This window comes from Acanthochromis polyacanthus, chromosome 12, assembly GCF_021347895.1.
Source record: "Acanthochromis polyacanthus isolate Apoly-LR-REF ecotype Palm Island chromosome 12, KAUST_Apoly_ChrSc, whole genome shotgun sequence".
Lineage (NCBI taxonomy): Eukaryota > Metazoa > Chordata > Actinopteri > Pomacentridae > Acanthochromis > Acanthochromis polyacanthus.
Genome location: NC_067124.1, coordinates 15,352,583 through 15,374,711, shown reverse-complemented (window position 1 = coordinate 15,374,711; position 22,129 = coordinate 15,352,583). Strand labels below are relative to the sequence as shown.

General features: G+C 41.0%; 1 protein-coding gene across 1 annotated transcript in view; it reads left to right on the top strand.

Annotated features, from left to right (window-relative positions):
• LOC110957183 (A disintegrin and metalloproteinase with thrombospondin motifs 16) overlaps positions 1–22,129 on the top strand; it is a 57,870-nt gene that overhangs the window by 21,964 nt on the left and 13,777 nt on the right. The window contains exons 7-18 of the mRNA XM_051957355.1: positions 151–310; positions 2,024–2,129; positions 2,883–3,020; positions 6,301–6,454; positions 9,113–9,208; positions 12,078–12,226; positions 13,226–13,398; positions 13,503–13,633; positions 13,960–14,083; positions 14,289–14,533; positions 14,659–14,800; positions 16,154–16,280. Of these exons, the coding sequence (XP_051813315.1) occupies positions 151–310; positions 2,024–2,129; positions 2,883–3,020; positions 6,301–6,454; positions 9,113–9,208; positions 12,078–12,226; positions 13,226–13,398; positions 13,503–13,633; positions 13,960–14,083; positions 14,289–14,533; positions 14,659–14,800; positions 16,154–16,280 (1,745 nt within the window). The remainder of the gene's footprint in view (positions 1–150; positions 311–2,023; positions 2,130–2,882; positions 3,021–6,300; positions 6,455–9,112; positions 9,209–12,077; positions 12,227–13,225; positions 13,399–13,502; positions 13,634–13,959; positions 14,084–14,288; positions 14,534–14,658; positions 14,801–16,153; positions 16,281–22,129) is intronic.

The window sequence follows — 22,129 nt, the reverse complement described above, 5'->3', positions numbered from 1 at the left end:
GCATACTGCATCAAGGTAAACTGTTTGTGTGCACATAGAGTTTGGTAAGATAGTCCAGCCCGCTTACTAATAAATATAAAAGCAACGCCTGTTCTTACACAAAGACAATGCTGTCTTTCTTTGTGCCTCTTTTTTTCTGTTATCTCACAGGACGGTTTAGTGATCAACCACCATGCAGACCACACGCTGAACAGCTTCTGCCACTGGCAGTCCACTCTTGGAGGCAGAGAAGGCCGACACCACGACCATGCCATCCTCCTCACAGGACTCGACATCTGCTCCTGGAAGAATGAACCCTGTGATACTCTTGGTACGTATTTATTGCTTTGTTTATTGGTATGAAAATCACAGAGAAGCAGCAACCAAATGCACAAATGTGTGATTTGAGAGTAAATAAAGGATTCCTGTGAATGCACTGATCCACTGCCATGCAAAGACAATAAAATAATAAGAAGTCAGACAGTAAGAGTGTTTTTCCTCATTAAACAAAGTCACATAAATAGCATCTGTTCCTATTTATGGTTTATTTGTTGCTCTTGCTGGAAATATGTCATTTTCTCTCTCTGACATTCTCTGGGAAGACGTTCTTGTCCTCTGTCACACTGTGTGACCCACGATCACACCAGCCAAACCAGATGTTCAAAAGATGGGCAGTTTTTCTGTGTAGCACTGTCACATGCTGTATTATTTGTAGTAGTATGGAAAAAATGTTAAACAGCAGATAGAAAGTAAGAGTGAATCTGAAGCATACTGTGCATTTAATACAGACCTCCAGAATATAATACACAAGAAAAAGTAGTCACACTAATCATGTTTTCACTTAAATCACAGAATATTCAAAACAGTGCTCTTCAGCTATTATCTGTAGAAACCAAACTCATTTGCTTCAAACACACAGTCAGCCTTTGTGAACGTACAACATTTAACAAACTAACAACAGCCTGTTTGTGGTAATGACAATGCCAACACGTTGTCGTCCACACTGTGAGAAAAAACGTCCATTTTGTGTCCCAGAGAAACACAAAGTGATGCACACTCGCATACATACATGAGCAAACACACACTACCTTCAAACCCCAGACCTTAGTTTTGACTTCAAAGTGTTGAGGCTAGCATTAGCTCTAATCATTGCTATGAAGGCCTAGTTCAAAGGTGTGTGTGTGTGTGTGTGTGTGTGTGTGTGTGTGTGTGTGTGTGTGTGTGTGTGTGTGTGTGTGTGTGTGTGTGTGTGTGTGTGTGTGTGTGTGTGTGTGTGTGTGTGTGTCTGTGTGTGTCTGTGTGTGTGTCTGTGTGTGTCTGTGTGTGTGCAGTCAAAATAAGAGTTAGCACTGACTAATTCCCAAAGGTGTGAGCTAAAATGGTCGTTAGCGCTCACTGTATAGCACAGTTTATTTGCATTACAGTTACAGCCCTATCTCTCAATGTTTTCACCCATATTTCAAAACCAGTATATAATATCAACGTCCTACCTCTGTCCTGACATATAAAGGAACTAAATGGAAGTTCTCACAATCAGTCTGCCTGGTTATGTTTAATATCATTACTCACATTAGTTATGTTCATGAGAACATTGCTTTAGGGGTTTTGTTCTCTACAGTGAATGACTTCGTGCCATAAATTAAACAAAACAGGAGGCTAAATTCTCCATGAGAGGCCGAGACAGAAACGTAAAGGGAGGCCTCCATGCGTATTATCCTTCTGATTCAGTGCCAGGGGTGCCGTGAGTACGTTTTTCAGAAGGAAAGTGGACAGCGGGAGGAATATAGGGAGCCGCATAGTAAAAGAGAGTTTAATAGAGAATAGGAGATATGAAAAAGAAGTGAAGACAGAAGAAGAATTTTTAAAGGAAGGTGAAAGGTAGCACGGGGATCTGGGAATGTTCCCACAGAGTCCTATAATCTAACATATGGAGAGGTTTTAACTCAGATATGCCATGTTTGGTATTTCTTACACATGCAGCCGGTTCGAACTGAAAGTCATACTCATGAAATAACTTTGTAAAATTCTCTCACTGGTTTTCCAGGGTTTGCTCCTATTAGCGGGATGTGCAGCAAATACCGGAGCTGCACCGTAAATGAGGACACCGGTCTGGGTCTGGCTTTCACCATTGCACATGAATCTGGACACAAGTAAGAGTTTCTCTTCCCTCCCATGTACACAAGTTGGACAGAAATGCAAAAATTTGCCAACATTAACAACTGTGGTAAAATTTGCACATCATATGCGCCAACCTGATTAAAAAATAAGTTGAAAAATGAAACTGAATGTGTTGTAATTAGTAAATAAATGAACCAGTAGAATTGCAACTGTGCATGTAGAAAGTACTCTTCTGTCCAAAAGTTTGTGGTCATCCAGACAATTTCATGTTTTCCGTAAAAACTCACACTTTTATTCATGTGTTAACATAACTGCACTAGGGTTTTCTAATCATAAATTCGCCTTTCAATGTAATTAGCTAACACAATGTAGCATTAGAATAAAGAAGTGATGGTTACTGGAAATGTTTTTCTGTTTCTCTTTGCAGATATTCCGTTAAAAATCAGCCATTTCCAGCTAAAATAGTCATTTAGTGCAATAACAATGTCTAGATTGGATTTCTGATTCATTTAATGTTATTTTCATTGGGGGAAAAAAATGTTTTTCTTTCAAAAATATGGACATTTCTAAGTGACCCCAAACTTTTAAACAGTAGTGTATATCAACATCAAAATATATTATAAAGCATATTTCATCTCTGTGTGTAAAAGTTCACAAACTGATATTCAAGTTGCTAAACTAAAGCAGCATTGTGCTCGTTCGCCCTTTCTAATTACACACTTCCATGATACAGCCCCTTGTCTTCTACTGTTAGATCACTGGAACTTCTATTTTTCACTCTCCAGTTTTGGAATGGTCCATGACGGTGAAGGGAATGTCTGTAAAAAGTCAGAGGGCAACATAATGTCTCCCACATTAGCCGGCCACAATGGAATCTTCTCCTGGTCTGCCTGCAGTCGCCAGTACCTCAGCCGCTTCCTCAAGTAAGCAGCCATATATCCCCTCACTGTTGTGCTTTTGTTCTGGTGAACAAAGCACACAAAATGATTTAGGAAGCACTTTCTCATTAATACTGACATTTATGGCTAACTTTCCCTGAAGAGTCTTATTAAGTTTTCAGAACTTTAGAGCTGCATCACGTTTATGGCAGACTGATGAGTAAGGCCTCATGCTAGTCCCTTGTTAAGTGCTCATGCAACAAAGACATAAAGCACGGTGATGGTTTGTAAAGCAGAATTATTCTGACTGGAAATAGCCACTTTTAAAGTGCATTGTGTTTATATATTTCAACATGTGTTACTGATAGATGAACATGTGTTGCAGAAAAAACATGTCAGCAGCAGATATATCAGTTACTGATGTTGCTGTGATCCAAAGCGCCAAATGAAAAACTGCACTTGTGTTGGAACTGTTGCAGACTTTATTTTGCTTTCAAAAAATAAAAGCAAGCAACAAAAAGGGCTGTTGTGAGAGAGAGCGAGAGTTCACTTTGTAACTGTGATATGTGGTGTTGCTTTTTTCTGTAAATGGTGTTTTACATATTGCAAATTTATTACGTATTAAGCTGCATGTTAGCAAGAGTTCTGGGAGCATTGTTTGGGTGTGCAATAGTTGAATTTTCATGCATATGGACTGCTCATACAAGCGAGAAAACCATCACTGATGCAGCGTCCATATGTCTGGCTGTGTTTTTGTGTGTGCTTGAAACTAGATAGCCCAGAGTCCGTGCCCTCCACTAAATTTACCAGTGTGTTAACTGAACTGTCAGGCCTCTCCTCTCAGAGTGGTGGAGACAGACAGTGTATTTCCTCGCTGAGTTATTAGAGCTGGGATGACCTCAACCTTGTTAGGCCTGTCAGCCTTATATTAAACTCCCATAACCCCCAGGGGCCACGTGGAGGGGATCTCTGCACCACCGAACCAACCAGGGCTCGTCTTCCTGTTCAATTACTGAATGATAAAATTGCTGTATGTTTTCCTAATTGCAATCAGCAGAATGTTATGATGTATAAATGGTCTTTGCTAAATGTGTCTCACTGAGTTAAATGAGACTCCTAAGTGTCGCCTTTGTCTGCTGTGAAAAGCCAGCAAAGTTTACATCATGCTCACTCTAACTATGCCTCGCCTCTGCTGCAGAGCTCTGTACCAATGCTGTATGTATGTTCAGATGCTTTGTCGTGCCTAAAGCGGATGGGGCACTTTCATGCCAAGTGAAGCAGTGTTCCTAGAAGCAACTTAAACTTGTTTTTGTTCATATGAACGCTTGTAAAGTCAATCAAAATGTCAGTGTTCTCATTTCTTTCCTCGAAATCTTTTTCTTAAGCTTTTGTCTTAACATATTTTGGGAAATCTGATTATTTGGTTTCAGAAGTCTCTATGATGAGATATTAGCCAGATTTTATTACCTTTGTAATGAGCCAGGCTACCAGCCATTTCCCCTGGACTTTATGCTAAGCTAACTAATTTTGGTTTCCTGCGATTAAATTGATTGACTATAATATTAATTTTTGAAATTAAAGTTTCACTCAAAGCAGCACAGTGCAGATACAATCACCTGAGTTCATCATGCAATATAGTACAGTAACTTCATGAAGAGACTAGAGTCTTGTCTGTGCATAGTTGCCTAGCTAACTTCTACTGCAGCTTGCATGTGAGATGTTTAAGCAACACTAATAAATTGTAATGTATTTTTTCTAAGCAAATTTGGAGTGAAATTTTCTTATATTTTTCCTCTAGTAGATGCACCAAATTCAGGTGCAGAAGAACCTACTTTTAGTCTTATATTGATTGGAAGATTTGTGCATAAGCAGGAATGTTGCATGGATATTTTGTCACTAAAATCAATGAATAATCATGATAAAAAAATCATTGTCTCAGCAAGAGTGATAGAAAATGTGAAGCTATTGCTTTAAATGCCAGTTTAGTTTAGCTCAGAACATTTGATTTTCATTGACACAGAAGTGTTGATTGACTGAATCAAGCTTGAAGCTGTAGTTTTAGTGTTCAGTAGGTGATACATCTGGTAAAGTGGAAGTGTTATTTTCTTCTCAATCGAACATAAATCATCTGGATGTCTGAGACTTTTTTTACTCACAACATAGCATGATTTTTAGCTGTGACGTACCAACAAACCATGGATATAAAAGTCCAGCTATGTTTGTCTGGAAGAGATGAGTCAGGAGATCTGCAGCAGAATGGGTGCTTTTCTCTCTGTTTTTTTTTTTTTTTTGTCCCCAGCTGATGGTAATCTTGTGTGCAGTGCTTACAGCAAACATTTTGGGGAAAAACATTTTGTTCTAACTCTGTTGCTCTTCCTACTATAAAAAGCTGCTCTAAAGAGAATTTGTCCAGAGATGCTGCAAATAAACTACATAGGGTTTGTAGTTGTTGCATGAGGGACTTCCACAGGCCTTCTCTATGCGTCTGCTGATGTGTGTGATCCTGCTGTAAATGTAATGTATTTTTCAGGAACCTTATTAAGTGAATAATGTAGAATATCAGAATATTGCACTTGCACCACAGCCATTGTTCTTTGTAGACACACAGGACCCATAAAGCAAGTGAAGATCTTATATACACACACATACACTCTGCTAAAGCAATCAGGACCACTCACTAACACGATGAACCATTCCAACATATTCTGACTCTTCATGCTCTTTCCACCATATTTCTGCATTATATTCCCCCAACTGCAGTGTTTAAGCTGTAAAACATCTCAGTGTAGTAACCAGTGATATCAGCTAACACTGGAAACCCCCCGTCGGTGTTAGGATATGAGCGATATGGGCAAGGACTCTTTATGTCTGTCATAATTGAGTGTCTGATGCATTAAAACCATTGCTGTCAGGTCTGGAGTTTTGGCAATGTGTTATGTTACCATGGCGACACTTTACGGTTGTCCCAGCGTTGGGAAGAAGGAACATGTGGAGTGATGCTCGCTGTTGTGGAATCTCTTTGTGCACTGCAGGGAATCGTTTACTCCAGCTACTTTAGTTAGTTTTGATGACTATCTAGTCTGTATGACTAGATAGATAGATAGATAGATAGCATAACAGGGGAAATATTTAAAGATCAATGATTAATACCACTGTCCTCCACTGATTTATTTACCTCCACTCCTCTCTCCTTGTTACTATCTTCATTCCCGATCTGCTTCTTGTCTTCCTCCTTGTTCTTCTTTGTCTTGCGTCCTCTCTTTTTTCATCATCTCTCCTTTTCCTGACTCACTTCCCTCTCCTATCCCACTCTCCCATCCCCCAGTTCTGCCCAGGCTTTGTGCCTATCAGATGAACCCAGAGCAGTCAAGGAGTATCGCTACCCTGAGAAGCTGCCTGGCGAGCTGTACGATGCCGACACACAGTGCAAATGGCAGTTTGGGGAGAAGGCCAAACTCTGTACCCTCGACTTCAAGAAGGTAACATTGATTTTGACTCCATTATGCCAGCTCATGCAAATTAAAAAATGAGTTTAAAAATCCCCACTCCGTGTCATGATTCTCTCAGGGGTTTCGTCAGCACAACCGCTGGAACCTGAAGTTAGCTTTTAAAAATCTGATGCATTGCTTCTTAGGAAAAACAGAGAAATAAATTGAGAGTGAGATGGGATGAATGAGGTAGAGGAAAAAAGGAAAGAGGAAGGGAAAGAAAAGCTGATTCGGGTTACATGCCCTCATGCGCATGTATCTGTAACACACACATACAAAACAAACAGTGAGTTAAAATGCAGCTCATGAAATACTCACTGGGACTGATGACTAAATATACACTGGAGCGTTGCCAATGGGAATCTCTCCTTGTCACTCTCCCATTGTCTCATTACTGTTGATGTTGCTGTTTGAAATACCCTGCCAGATTGTCCAGATACGATTTAGATCATTCTGGTGTTAAATGGTACCAAGATGTTGTAGATTATTGGTGTTGCTGCTGAATTAGAAGTCTCCATGCATTCAAAAACTGAGCCAAAGTGTCCTTCCCCCAAAAGACTCAGTGGATACTTACTTATTTTTCATTGAATTTATGTTGAGGCCTTTCCTAGAAAAGGTTCATGTACTTTATAAAAGAATATAAGGACTCCATTAAGTGGACATCTACCCTAAGAACTCAGACTCTTCAGCCGGTTACTAAACAAAACAAGTACAAAACACAGTATTTCACAAAAAACATTCCCAGTAAAGTACACAATTTGAACTCATTAATAAAATTCAACAATATCCCATATGAGCATTTACATTACTAACGATTGTGGACAAGTGTATCTGTCTGCATACAAGTAATTTAATCTGTACACCACTTTATTGCTTATTATTTCAGCAATGGTTTGACCAGTCTGCTTCCTGTAGTTTTATTTGCTGTTTTGTCTTCAAATGTAAGACATCATTTCAAAAAATATCACAACTTAAACAGGGTGTAGGTTTCATGTTTTCTAATACAGTAAATGCATTGTTTTTCAAGTCCCCCTTGGCAGAAACTGGTTAAATGAGACTTTAAGAAAGCATTTCAGCAGTTTATTGTTCTTCAAGATAACATTTGAAGGCTTTATTGAAGAGCATGGTGTAGTATGAAAACATACTTAATAAAAGGTCTGCACTTATACCAATACATAGCACCTTTAAACCTTAGCAACAGGTTCTACCAAGCATTTCTCATTCACACACACACACACACACACACACACATACACCAATGGCAGCAGAGCTCTCATGCAAGGTGCTCACCTGCCATGGAACACACAAGAAATAAACCACCAACCTTCTAGTTAGTTGACAATCTGCTCTACATCCTGAGTCATGGGTGAGGAACTGATGTTCAATTTGGGAAATAAACTTTCACATTCCAGTGGCAGAATTAGCTGGATTTGAACCTTTAATATCAGTACATGGTCTCCTCCTTTGCTCGGTTATCCAAACAACTAAACGTACATATATTACTCAAGCTTCAACACATGCTTATGCATCTGGTAGCAGCAAGGTGCACAGGACCCAGAGCTCCCCAAGCAATCGTCATACTCACCGTTTTTCCAGGCACTTGCTGCTCATAAAAAGCACCACAGGAATCGATCTCAGAGGTGCAGCTCGTTGTGTAATGAATTCATATTTCATGTAACTTTTTGGCAGGTGAAGTCAAGATAAGGTACCTCTGGAGGAGACAGATGATACTCTCCGTGGTGTGTGGGGTTACAGAGAGATGGGTTACGCAAAGAAAAAGTGATGTTTTTCTTTCTTCCTCAGATTCTGTGACACTCTGTCCATCATTTCTCCATGTCTCCCTCTCTCTATATATATCTACTCCTGCTCTCTCTCTTCCATCTTAACTGCTACAAAAGGTCTGAGTAAGCAAAACAGCTGGACAAATAGGACTTGGGACAAAGTCCATGGTGGTTCTTGGCAGCAACAAGCTGATGCTGAGGAGTCTGTCAGCATCTGCGCTGAGTTGTCAAAATCTGATATAGTCATTTAGATAGTAACAGAGCAGACATGTTAGAAAGTAGCAGGGCATGTTTCTCAGGCGATGTGTGCAGAGGAACCACCCGGTGCTCCCATGTGAGAAACAAAGCCATGACATCATGTAAGTTTGGTAAGGCAATTGTACGCTGTTAGTGCTTCGTCTTTATGTTCTGTGGGTTTTCCACTTTTTCTAACCTGAAGGTGTGTTAGGCAAAGAAAATGCATGAAAAAGTACCAGTCCTTTTGTCATTCTGCAGCAGAGACAGTGCAGCAGCTGGACCAGATTCATGGATTTTTCCTCTTCTTTTTCTAAAAGTTGTTATCATAGCTACTGAAGCATGAATGTTTTGGAGATACGCAATTGCTGTGCACTGATAGCCTGCCAGGAGATCATTATTCAGACTATCTCTATTCCAGCAAGTTTCCATCAGTATGTTTTTATAGCTCTCAAGAGGCAAAATAACAATAAAATAACAATGTTATCATAATTTATTGTTCCTCCCACTGCTTGCTTTGTTTATAGCTGTTGTGCGCAGGATCCCGATCATCTCATTTTTGAAATGTGGAGCAAGAAAGCATGTTCAGAGTACCATTTAAAGTACCCTGTGCTGTCTTCTGATGTTGTTCCAGGATATCTGCAAGGCTCTGTGGTGCCACCGAGTTGGGAGGAAGTGTGAGACCAAATTCATGCCAGCTGCCGAAGGTTCAGCCTGTGGCCCTGATATGGTGACTTAACGTGTTTTATGTTTGTGTGCGTGTATGTGTGTGTGCCTGTGTGTTCCTCTTTGTCACCTTAAGAATGGCATCACATGAGTGACATGGGAACCGCTAACATCTATTGGACTGATTTATCCATTGCCTTTGAGGCAATTCAAGTGGTCATACTAAAGAGCAGCCAGCAGGAACATGTAGTGAGATACCTCCTTCTGCAGAATGTCATTAATCATGTTTTGGAAAAAAACAAAACAAAACTTGCACATCTATTCAGAGGGTAGAGTTACCCTTTAATCATGCCATGACTGAGATAGCCTTTGTTCCAATTTAGCTGAAGGAGATAAAATGATGTTGTTGATGCGCCTTAGTCGGTTCAGGAGGGCTTTTTTTGTTTTGCTGGACTTTTGCCAGCACACTGTTCCATGGCAACATCGCACCAAATAAATCCACAAATAAAAGGCAACAAACAACAGCCTCTAACAAAAACTTCTTTGCAGTTTAGGTGGAAGAAAGACCTCCAAGGTAGCAACACACCTCAAACAAGAACATTAAAAAGTGTCACTTCTCAGATTCTGCTGTGCGAAGCCAATGAAATAATTGGATTTATTCTCAGTAAAGTTGGCCCAGCATTTTTTTTACTGTGTAACATTATGAACTGTGTATGTTATAAGAGGACAAGAGCTTGTAAAAAGAGACACACACCATACATTCCTCCTCCAAGGGATACTACAAACCTCTGAGCCAAGAAGCTGCAGCAGACAAAGAGCGATAGTAATTTATAGAGGCCCGATTGATGTGGATACCATTATAAAAGTAGCATTTATTTAGTGTTATATAGTGCAAATACTTCAAGACAAAAGACTTGAACTGAGTGACACTGTACTTCCTTTAACTGTGTCTTTTTACACAACACTGTCCTTATGTCCCAGCGCGCACCATTAAATCCACTTATAAGCTAAGTGAAGAATCTGGAGCAGCTTTACTGTGTTTTAGATTTGAGTTCAGTTGAGTACAGTGTGAATAAAATCCCTCTTTTTGACAGAGGTACCACACTCCCCTTCCATTATTTTACCTCAGGGAACAGCTGCAACGGGTTTGCTGCTGATGTGGCAGAAATATACCATTGGGGATGTGGCCAAAAAGCAATCTTTGCTCTTTATTTATTCTTTGTTTCTTTCGAAATGACTCTCCCCCAAAGGCTCTCGCTCTCTCTCTCTTACCCCTACTCTCCTGACAGCCCCTCATCGACATTTGCTTCTCAATATATTGAACTTGATGGTTTAATCTCGCCCTCTCTCCCTCCGCGGGACAATTAGCTGAACACAAACAATGACAGGCTCACATAGGAATCTGTGGCACTCAGCCGCAGGGGGAAAACTGAGGGGAAATCAGCTGTTCTAGTTCTTAGTCAAGGACCATGAGATTATTTGGAGAGGTGTGTGTGTTTGAGTGCAGGCATGAACACACAGTGAGAGCAATAACAGCTGAACATATGTCCCCTCTATCAGTACTCATGAATGCATGAATGATTGGATTCTTTGCATACTTTGTGTGTGTTTGTGTGTGTGTGTTCTTGAGGTTCTCGCAATGACTCCAAGGTGTTCAGTTGCGCATGTTATGACTGATGTCTTTTTGACATGTACAAATCCTGCTGAACACTGTACCAGGAAACAGCTTGTGACATAATGTTGCTTTAAGTGAGTCTCGATCACAGTACATTTAGAGATGATGAGTGAAGCAAATCTCATTTTGGAACTTGCAATTAGTTTGCTGGATAATGGTGCAGTCTTTTTGAGGTACATACAGCAAATTTACTTGATTCAGGAGCGTGAGACACGCTTGCCCTGTAGGATGTTCCATGATCTCATGCAGCACAGTCTAAAAAACACGGTATTTACATGATTTAGTTGAATATTCCTCCTCTGTTTTTCCCGGTTGCCTCATGGCACACGTTTGACAGTGTTCATCATCAGAAAGCTGCTTTGTCAGTGTGGCTGTCATGCAGAGGGGTGTGGATTCTGTGGAGGTAATTGTGCAACACAGTGAAGTCCCTTTCTGCAGGGTGAAAAGAAGCAACTGGTGGCATTGTGTGCACACGGCTCTCTGCACACTAATCAGCCCAAAAGAATGAGAGGGAAATTCTCAATTTGGAAGAACGTGGGAAAAAACTTTGAAACAAAGGTAAAAACTCTGCTCCAGGTTTAGGTTTAATCCAAACATAAACACCAATAAATAAGTCACAAACGGAAAATGCTCCACCCTTACAGTTCATTTGCACTGGAAAGGAGTCAAATTATCTCAGTCTTTTGGCAGATATTTATTCTTTTGTCTCATGTTGTTTTGTTTTGATCAGGACAAAATTACTACTTTATTAGTTTGTTGATTTTTGGCAACAGTAATTCAATCTGTTTATTTTTTTCCCCCTTTTTAAAATGTTTTTGCTGCTTTTATAAAGAAAAAAATTATAATGGGTGGAAAGCAATGGTGAAGTATAGTACACAGCAAAATGAAATGCAGAGGTGACAGTACAAAACAATGGTACATATGCAGTATTATTTCAGTGTAGGGAAAAAGACAGACATGAGACATTTTTTCCACATTTCAGCCATGTTTGCCGTAGCGCTGTTGATTGTAGCTGATGACAGTTAAAGGTAGAAAACGTCCAAAACGCACCACAACCGGAGTTTCACTGATAGACTGAAAGCATGTAACGAGGAGTGGACCGCAGCCTTTTGGCTCTTCTGTGATCAGTCAAGAAGATAAAAGGCTGAGTTCATGGGAAAGTCTGTATGTTGTATGACACTTTTATGTGTGTTTGGGCCTCCAATCTTCTCTGCATCCTTTTCTTTCCCATTCATTGCTCCTCTTTCTTTCCGTTCAGTGGTGTCGTCGGGGCCAGTGTGTGAAGCAGGGCGACGAGGGTCCGAGGCCTCAGCATGGACACTGGTCCGACTGGTCGTCCTGGTCCAGCTGCTCCCGAAGCTGCGAAAGTGGAGTCACCTATCGGGAGAGGCAGTGCAACAACCCCAGGTGGAGAAACACACAATTACACAACTGATTACCAAAACAGAACTATTGAGATCACATCAAATATATCATCGTTGGACATTTCTGACTGCAATTTAGAGAGATTTATGAGGTGACGATGTTTGGTGCAGAGTTGGTCTGTAGTGTCTGTGATGGCTGGAAGAGAGGCCAAGAGTATATTAAGACGTGATTAAAATAGTGAAGATCGCTCACATGAGCCTGTCGCTTCATCACTTATCTGCTCACTTAGTCCACTACTCATCAGTCACTCAGGATTATTTGCACTGTCAGTCAGTCAAGGGGCCTCTGTCCCAAAGGGCCTCCTCTTTATCATGTCATGCCAACATCCTGACAAGTGGTGGGCTAAATTAGACAGAGAGTGATGAGGAGAGAGAGAGGGGAGGAAAGATGGTAGTGGACAAAGACAGCGAAGGCGAATGAAGCAGGGAAGAGAGAGGGAGGAGGGGGGAGTGAGGAGAGATGAGAGAGGAGGGATCAAAAAAACAAAAAGATGAAATGCAGAGATATGAAAGGAGAGAACCTGAGAGCGAGAGAGAGATAAGTGACAATGTGATTGGAGGGCTTATAGAAGGACTAATTGTCCAGTGGAAGGGATTTTAAGGAACTTAGCCTGGGGATATACACCTGTGATCGGAGAAGCCTTCACAAAGGCATGCTGAGACTCACATAAAGAGGGGAGCATATTCATGCATTAGTCATGAGTGGACAATGTCACTCAGTGTTCTTTGTAATGGAGAACCTTTGCTCACTATGCAGATCAAAAGCAACTTAAGTGTTTTACTCCTCATGAAATGAATTATGTCAGTACTTTGCACTTCATTAATGTGTTTGCTGTGTGTCAACTTATCCGAGCACACGTTGAAAAAGAAACCAGGATTTTAACATCAAGCAAAGTCAAGGAAATACTGAAGATTATCCTGAGTACGATGCAACAAATGGAAAACTTTGTTGCAGGATTTATGTCTCCATCCGTCTTTGCAGGCCTATGTATGGAGGGAAGTTCTGTGAAGGCTCCTCCAGGTCGTACAAACTTTGTAATACTGTGGATTGTCCCTCCAACACCATCGACTACAGAGCGCAACAGTGTGCTGAATATAACAGTAAACAGTTCAGAGGATGGTTCTACACCTGGAGACCATATACTCGTGTGGACGGTGAGACACGTGTTGATTTTCTGAATTAGCAAAAGATACATTTAAAGTTGCTTTTTCCTGATAACAATACAATGGCCTCCGCTGTTATGTTTCTTTTCTTCCAGATCAAGATGTATGTAAGCTGTACTGCTTCGCTGAAGGTTATGATTTTTTCTTCGCCTTGGCCAGCAAAGTTAGGGATGGGACACTTTGCTCACAGGACAGCTCCAATGTCTGCATTGATGGACTGTGTGAGGTAATGTTGAGCATTGATTGATTGAACATTTATTTTAAAGTGTGTGGAATTAGCTGTACTTTTTTTGAGTAATGATTTTGAGTGTGAAGTCTTTGAAGTTGAGAATGGATATAAGAGTAGGGAACACCAACAGAAACCCTTGTTGTCCTGCTGTCTCAAAACATCTTCAACTGTCATGAAAAATAAAATGCTAGCCTGTCACCACTTAAAGAATAAATGTTGGTAGTTTTCAGCTGTTGTCATCTATTACGTAGTGTGATGTAATCTTGCATTTTATGCATATAATCTACCTTGTCGTCAAAAGCAATGATGCTTTTCCTCCACAGAGAGTGGGCTGTGACCGTGTTTTGGGCTCCACAGCTGTGCCTGATGCTTGTGGGGTGTGTAAAGGAGATAACTCCACCTGCAAGATCTACAAAGGGCAGTACACAAAGCAGCATTTTACGAACCGTGAGTCATCCTGTTCAAGCTAATAATTTCATCAGTTTTGGTGAAACATTTTAAAAAGAAGGAGTTTCTTCCTTTGTCGCAAATATTGATTGCATTTTCCTGCTCATACACATAACCTTAACATTGCTATTAATGTTTTCTTTTAACATATATCAGGATTTTTACAGCATTTAGGGCTTTTTTAAAGTTTGTCTCTCTTTGCCAGAGTACTATGGGGTGGTAACCATCCCACCTGGAGCTCGGAGTATCCGTGTGGTGGAACTAAATACATCCAGTTCCTACTTGGCTATCAGAGACACCCAGAGACACTACTACCTTAATGGCCACTGGACAGTGGATTGGCCGGGACGACACCCCATCGCTGGAACAATCTTTGAGTACAAGAGACCTTATAACAGACCAGAGAGCCTCATATCAGCCGGACCCACCAATGAGACTCTTATCATAGAGGTGAGCAATTGATGCGTTCGCCCAATTTCTTTCTTTTTAAATATATTGCATAAGACCTCCCTCTCTTCTGTTGTTCTCTTATGACCTACTTCTTTCATGGTTGCCTAATGACATTTTTCCTTTAGATATTGTTGCAGGGCTGGAATCCAGGCGTACGTTGGGAATATACTCTCAAGAAAACTGATGACAAACTGATGAAGAATTACATCAAGCACAATTATACATGGGCCATCATACGCTCCCAGTGCTCAGCGACATGTGCCGGAGGTACGAGCAAACATGCAGACGATGAAATTCTCTTTGTTAAGAAAAACTTGAGTTTACTGCAAAGATAAGATCCAATTCTGAACATATAAAATTTCAAAGTCGCCTAGGCTGATGAAAAAGGACAGATCTACTCTAATCTTAATCTGGGGCAGACTGTAGATTAAGCGGGCAGTTTGTAGATCAATAGACAAGCATCTGAAGCTCAGTCTGGCCTCTCTGACCTATAATAAGGCTTTTAGCTGCAGGTTAAATGAAGAGAAGAGCATTCCCATCATTACTGAGAGGACATTAGAGGCTCTTGTTTGGAACTGGTGGGTCCTCTTCTTGTTCTGGACACCTGCTATTACACTCACACAGCAAGAATACACATGCATGTCTGCAACCAATGGCCTTTGCCCCAGCAGAGGCCTGGAATTAAACCAGTACACACACACACACACACACACACACACACACACACACACACACAAAGGCAGGTAATTTGTGGCCAGAAGTTATGGCACAAAGGTGTGCATGTGTGCATGTCCGTTCATGTGTGTTCACTCGTGCACATTTCTCTTTGTGCATGTACACATGGGTGGACTCGTGCATGTGCGCTTGCTTTGCCTCAAGAGTGTGAACAAAGCCCCCAGTGTAGAATTCCTATTGATTGACCGTGCAGGTTAAAGTTCCCCACCCTGGTCTGCTGCGGTCCGCCCTATCCACCTCCACCTTTCTTGTGTCCTGATTGTAGGTCATGATGAGTTTGAGGGGGGTGTTTGCTTTATTAAAGAGTGCGACCGACTGACTGACCTGCATGAGCTGAGATGTGCAGATTGGCCGTGCTTCAGGCCAAATAACAACCAAAGGATCTGTTAACCTGGCATTCAAATTTCATATAAATCAAACAACACTATCAGATCTGCATTTGTGCGAGACGTTTTTTTTTTTTTAAATTCAACAAACAAATGAATTTAACCATCTGTTTAAGTGTTACTGAGTCGAAATCATTTCTTTGCACGTGCAGAAGCAGGTGTGGCAAAAAAAGCACGTGTTTAAACATCCATCAACCTTCCTTTCTACTCTCCTCAAGGGTGTTTTAGTGTCAGCGTGAAACATATTGGTTTCACTTTATTAAAAAAGTGTCACATAATCACATACATTCACATATATTTTAAGGGCAAACATTTCACTCGGCATTCTGACTTAAATTCCAGATTGTTTTCGTCGAAATGCTGCTTCAAAGATATGCAGAAGGAAGAACTGCATGAACCTGTGGTTTTGTTTTACTGTTATTTTAGTCGACTCAGAATGAAGAGTGTGTTCTTCTTAATAGATGTTATGCCTGCACTTGTTTATTTCACACCCTCACAGGCCAAATGAACACAAAGACAGCGTGCTACAGAGACTTGAGACTGCAGGTGAACATGTCATTCTGCAACCCCAGATCAAGACCAGCTACTGGACTGATACCCTGCAACACCCAACCATGTCCTGCCAGGTCAGACCCTCCTCACTTTTACATGTCCGTGATGTGTTTGCTTGTCATCCAGTCTAGGTATCTAGAAATGTCAGTGCAGTTACTCGATTGTTTTGAGATCCACTACCACATTCGTTTTCAGCCATACTAGTGCCGTAGCTCTACCTAGACCAATATGATTTTGATCTAGAGTGAAAAATCTCAACAACTGATGGATGGATTGCTGATAAATTTTGTACAGACAATCACAGTGTCCAGGCAATGAATCCTAATTACTTTGGCTCATTAAGCTGACATTTAGTTGTAGTTCTGGTCTGTAGTTTTTAGCTAGTAGAAAGACAGTTTTTGGCCATTAAAACCATCTCAGATATTCACATTCCCCTCAGAATGAATTGTAAATACATTGGTTATTCCTTGACTTTTCATCTAGTGCCACTATCAAGTTAAAATTGTATGTTGAAAAAAAGTCTCTTCTTGGGGTTTGTTATTGAATACCTGGAAAAGTTGTTGACGTACACTGTCTCAACTCTGCTTTGTGTATGGTGGTACTTTATTAGATGCTTTATTAGCCTGGTAACACACTAAACTTAGATGGCCAGTGTGGTAAATATTATACCTGCTTAAAGGGGAACTCCGTTTTTTTTCAACCTGGCGTCTGTTTTCATATGTCATTTCATACATGTGAGTGATGGAGAAATGAATTTTCGACATAGCTCCAGTATTTAGCCAGGCAGGCAGCTTCGCAGCTCAGCTAGCAGCTCAGCTAGTGAAAAGTATGGGGCAACTTGCCCCCCCATGTCAAAGTCCGCCCAAATGTGCTTTTTTCCCCCACACTGACCGGCTAGGATAGTCTCAACGAGTGTCCCACAACATACTAGAGATGAGAAGTGAACGAAAACCTCCACATTACTTGGTATCCAAAGCTCAGGACGCTAGACAGCAAATCTCGTTCCGAAATCGTGCGGTAGCTCGCGCCAAAACACTGGTTTTGGCGCGAGCTATCGCACGATTTCGGAGCAAGATTTGCTTTCTAACGTCCTGAGTTTTGGACACAGACCACAACAAATAGCGATCGCCAAGTAATGTGGAGGTTTTCATTCACTTCTCATCTCTCGTATGTTGTGGGACACTCGTTGAGACTATCCGAGCCAGTCAGTGTGGAGAAAAAAAGCACGTTTGGGCGGACTTTGACACGGGGGGACAAGTTGCCCCATACTTTTCGCTAGCCGAGCTGCTAGCTGAGGTGCGAAGCTGCCTGCCTGGCTATGACTGGAGCTATGTCAAAAATTCATTTCTCCATCACTCACATGTATGAAATGACATATGAAAACAGACGCCAGGTTGAAAAAAACCGGAGTTCCCCTGTTAAAATTTTCAAGATGAGCATTGTAACATTTTTAAAGCCTGACCTGATACTGGATTTTTGGGGCAAATCCCAATTTTAGGGAGTCAGAAATTCTGATATTGATATATTGGTCGATGCTGCTTTTATATATGCATTTACTATCTTAAAGTTATAAAAGGGGGAAATGATAGGGTCATTGTTTAGTGGCTGTCTATTTTGCAAAGTAGTTAGCAATGTGCCATGTTCACAAAACTTGACTCTGTACCACCATCTGCTCAACGGTGAGGCGTACTCTGCTACATGTGCTGCAGACAGTGCCGGGGGTATTGTATTGTTTCTGAATGACCCTAGGCATCTTTTTCTGTATTTTGCTCTGTAAAATAAAGTTGTCATATCTACATATTTTGACGACATATACGCTGATATTGATATATTTACAAATGACCATTATCAGCCAATAATGTGGGCTGACCTCGACACATTTAGCTCAAACTCTATGCCGTCTCACAAAGTGACTAGCATGGCTGTGGATTCTTGCTAAGATGAGTTTATGTGCTTAAACCCTCACAGCTCATGAACTCAAACCTCAGCGCAGTCAGTAATAGTTTGTGAATGACCCCATCAATATATCTCCACTCTGCTTTTAACAGGCTCTCAGTCTGGACATCATTAAAAATGGTATTTGAACTGTGCAGACGTTTCCTCATAATTTCCTAATACATACTTTGGATGGAAAACGACACAATGTTTGGCCCTTCTAGGCTGCCAGACTTCAGGGTATGTCTATTATTCAATTGTTCAATCGACATATCTTGGAAGGGCTATACTGAAGGCTAGGCAACAGCCAAAAATGTTGTTGGCTCTCACAGCTCAACATTTTGTACATGTATGGTAACGAATTGAACTTAGAGAGGCAGATGATCAATTTTAGAACCTCCCGCCAAATAGATTTCTATCTGTTCAGGCTCAGTATGTGAATGAAGAAATTATCTTGTGGACAGCGTTCTTCTCTGTTCTGTTTTCCTGTGCGTCTCCCATTAACACTTTTCAGGTGAAGTCTTTTGTCTTCCTACCTTCTGTCCTTTTCACCTTCTTCCTTTTTCACTCCCCCTGACTGCCATGTGTTTTTGGTCTGCAGCACCTACACATCTGTTCTGTAATTTCTTGACATGCAGTGTCAAAAGAGCTGTTTAATGGTTGAGTCAACTCTGCCGAACTTCCCACACTATCTCCTCATAATAAAGCGAATGAAGGGTGTCAGGCAGTGCTGACTGTAGTCTCCACCCAGCCCACTAAAGCACCTGTTCTGTGATGATGACATTTTCCTATGATGAAAAATAACTTACATTTTAGCTAAAAAATGTGTGTGAGACACGGGGAAGCAAGGGAAGTTCCACTGGACATTCTGTTCATGTCTTTGTCCAGTTCAGCAGGATACCTCACCGACTGTCAGGAATGGTTAGTTGCTGTGTTTGCTAAATACAGCAGGCCAAGGACTTAAAAAGTTCTTCACACGGAGCATCACTGCGGGACCTCAGCTCATAAGAAAGCACTCTGCTCTGCTCCGGTCACATCAGGGCCCATCTATAACTTTTTTCTTTTTACATGTGTACTGCACTGGTGTATGCAAAATACACAGCCAGTTTATTTGGTTGGACATGTTGTTTCACTTCAAAGCTCTGATGATCAAAACATGTTTTCCCACAAGGTTGCACTAGATACAGGCCCAAGACTAATTTGTATTTGAGAAGTAGGAAACGTTATCATATGTTGAAGATCACTTCCAGATTGCTGTGTGCAAGCCGGCGTTTCCAGATGTTGTAAAATGTCACCGGTGTCACCTTGAGTGGCAAGAACATTTCGCTATGATGTATGACAATAACAGACAGCGAGAGTAGAAGCAAGATCCAATAATGATTGTGTGGTTTCAGGGTGCGGCTCTGTGGGACCTTGGCTGAGCTCAATTGGTTTGGTCACTGTCTGTAGCCCTGGCACTCAGGAGCAAGGCAGAGGATCAAAGATCAGTCAGCGTGGTCTGATGCTGGACATCATTGGGAGTGGTTTGCCTGTTGACAAGCAGGACATGTATGAACACACACAAGGGAAATGTCCCTCCCTTGTCTGTGCTGCTCTGGACACTGTCATGTAGTGTGAAGCCCAGGCCAGAAAACATATCAGTAAAAGACGCCCCAGGGAAAACAGTGGTTTTAATGGAGAGGGAATATGAGATTTAGTTGATAAGGATAAGATTATGTTTTAAAAAAAGATTTAGTTTTTAAAGCTAGAAACTTGCATCTAAGATTCTTTAAAAAATATGTACACAACTGGGTAATGGAGACAAATTATTACAACAGGTTAAAGGCTACAGGATTTCTGTGCAGTAACTAAATCAGATCCAGTTTGTCATTCCTACGACAGCTGCTGCTGAGGTATTACTTCCCCTGAACGCATTAGTAGTTGGCGTATTAATTTCTAGGATATCATACAGACATAGTCTCTTGAGCCTTCAGTACTCCGGTAACAGAAGAAGCTTACCAGGACAGCATATGGTGAAGATAAATGATGGTTTCCTCTCTAATATCTAGCAATTCTGCACTAACACAGAGGCTAAGTTTAGTTGTAAGTGGTCTAAAAGCCTTCTCCCATTCAGTATAGTCCACAATTACAATAGAATGCATGAGTAAGATTCACAAAAAAATGAAAGGTTTATTGGCCTTTTCTGCCTAACAATAGAATTTATCACCTCTTCTAAGTGCTGTTCACTTCCTCTGACGTTTTGTCGTTCATTCAGTTATTACCCAAGAACAAAACAGTCCAACCTGTAGCATCCATTCAACACCACATTTACCTTTGGCATTTTTTCATAGACAGCTTCAAACCAAATGAAGGATCTTTCTTGCACATCAAAACTGCCGCCAAACACTTCTTTGCAGACCATAAACCCAAAACATCTGCAACTGGGAGCTTCTACCGCTGCACAGATAAAGCAGGAGACAGTTACAGTGTTGAGTAGATGCTTGTCTTTCAAGGAACAACAAGAGACTTTGTTTAGAGGCTTTTGACAGCTGCTGTTGAGGCATCAGTTCCTCTGTGCCTCTATTCTAAGTATTCCCATGTACACTCTTAGCAATGGTCTGAAATATCAGCCAAATACTTGCAAATGAATGGGACACTGCTGACAAGTTGGACCTTGATTTATGAGCAGAGAGCGGGTTTAGCTGAGATACTGACCTCATCTTGGTAAGTGTTGCATGTACATGTTCAGAAAAATTGAGTTGTGATATGTCCAAGTGTGGCTTAGTCCCCAAACGTTTTTGTTACGCTGTGGCTAAACCAAGGCATTAGAAATACTTATCACACTTATTCAGACAGACTACAGCCTAGTTGCGTCGTTGTTTCTGGAGATTAGTGCTTAGACATTTTAAATGTTTAGGAATAAATGAAATACAACAGTGTCGGAGGCCACCAACCTATGTATCAGGAACACTACGAAAAATCCGCGGCGCATGCAGTGATGTACAGGTTTTTCTGTGCTTGTTTGCATAAAATATAATGTAACATATACACTGAGTCATGGTGTGTGATGATTGTGTTGACGCCAAGAGCAAAATGAACGGCCATCAGCTGCTGTCTGGCAAACACACACATTCACACTCAAGGAGAAGACAGGGCAGGGCAGCAGAGGAACAGTCGCAATGTTGAGTTACTCTGAAGCTCACTTCCAGCCAAACTTTCTCACCCTCTCATTAGGACAATTTCAAGTGTCCCTACTGTACCCCACCCCAAAATCAGTGCAGGCTAAAACCACAATAATCTACAAGCGCTTATGCATGTAGAATTATCCATTATTCTGTGTCTGTCACTCTTATGCTCAGTGCTTTTCTTTGGAATCCCCCCTTTTGCTTTTGAGACAATCTCTCAATCTTTACTGCATTGGTGGTGTCCCAACACCAGCAAAGAAATCCCGCATTTCAAAAAGATTTTCTCAGGGATACAGTATTATACAGGGCACCAACATTATGTAATCTGCTCTGAAATCATGGAATCCCAATTACGTTACCATCTATCTCATGTTTTATAGTGACCAACAGCTGTTCAAAAGGGGATTTTTCCTCTGCATAGTCGTGTCACTGCCTGAATATTTCTCTCTTGCTCAGTTTTTCTCCATTTTGGAACAGGTATCGTTGGAAAATGCTGCATGATGACCACAGAGTTGTCTCATATTCACTGACATAAAGTAGTGATCGCGTTGAAAAGAAATATATAAATAAAGTTCCTCAGAAGAGAAGGCCATATCCTCCAGAGCTTTGTTAGGTCAGACGTTTTAAGCAATCATGTCATGTTTGTGGTTCATTGTGTCATCATGTGTGGCAATATGTTGTATATTATGCAGTCATACCCACTTTGTTTTCACTATTATATTCAAGAGAAACCAATGCTGTGAGCTCAGTCACCACTGCCAACTGTACAGATGATTCCCACCCAGGCAAAAAAACACTGTGAGGCAGTTTGGATAAAAAAAGTT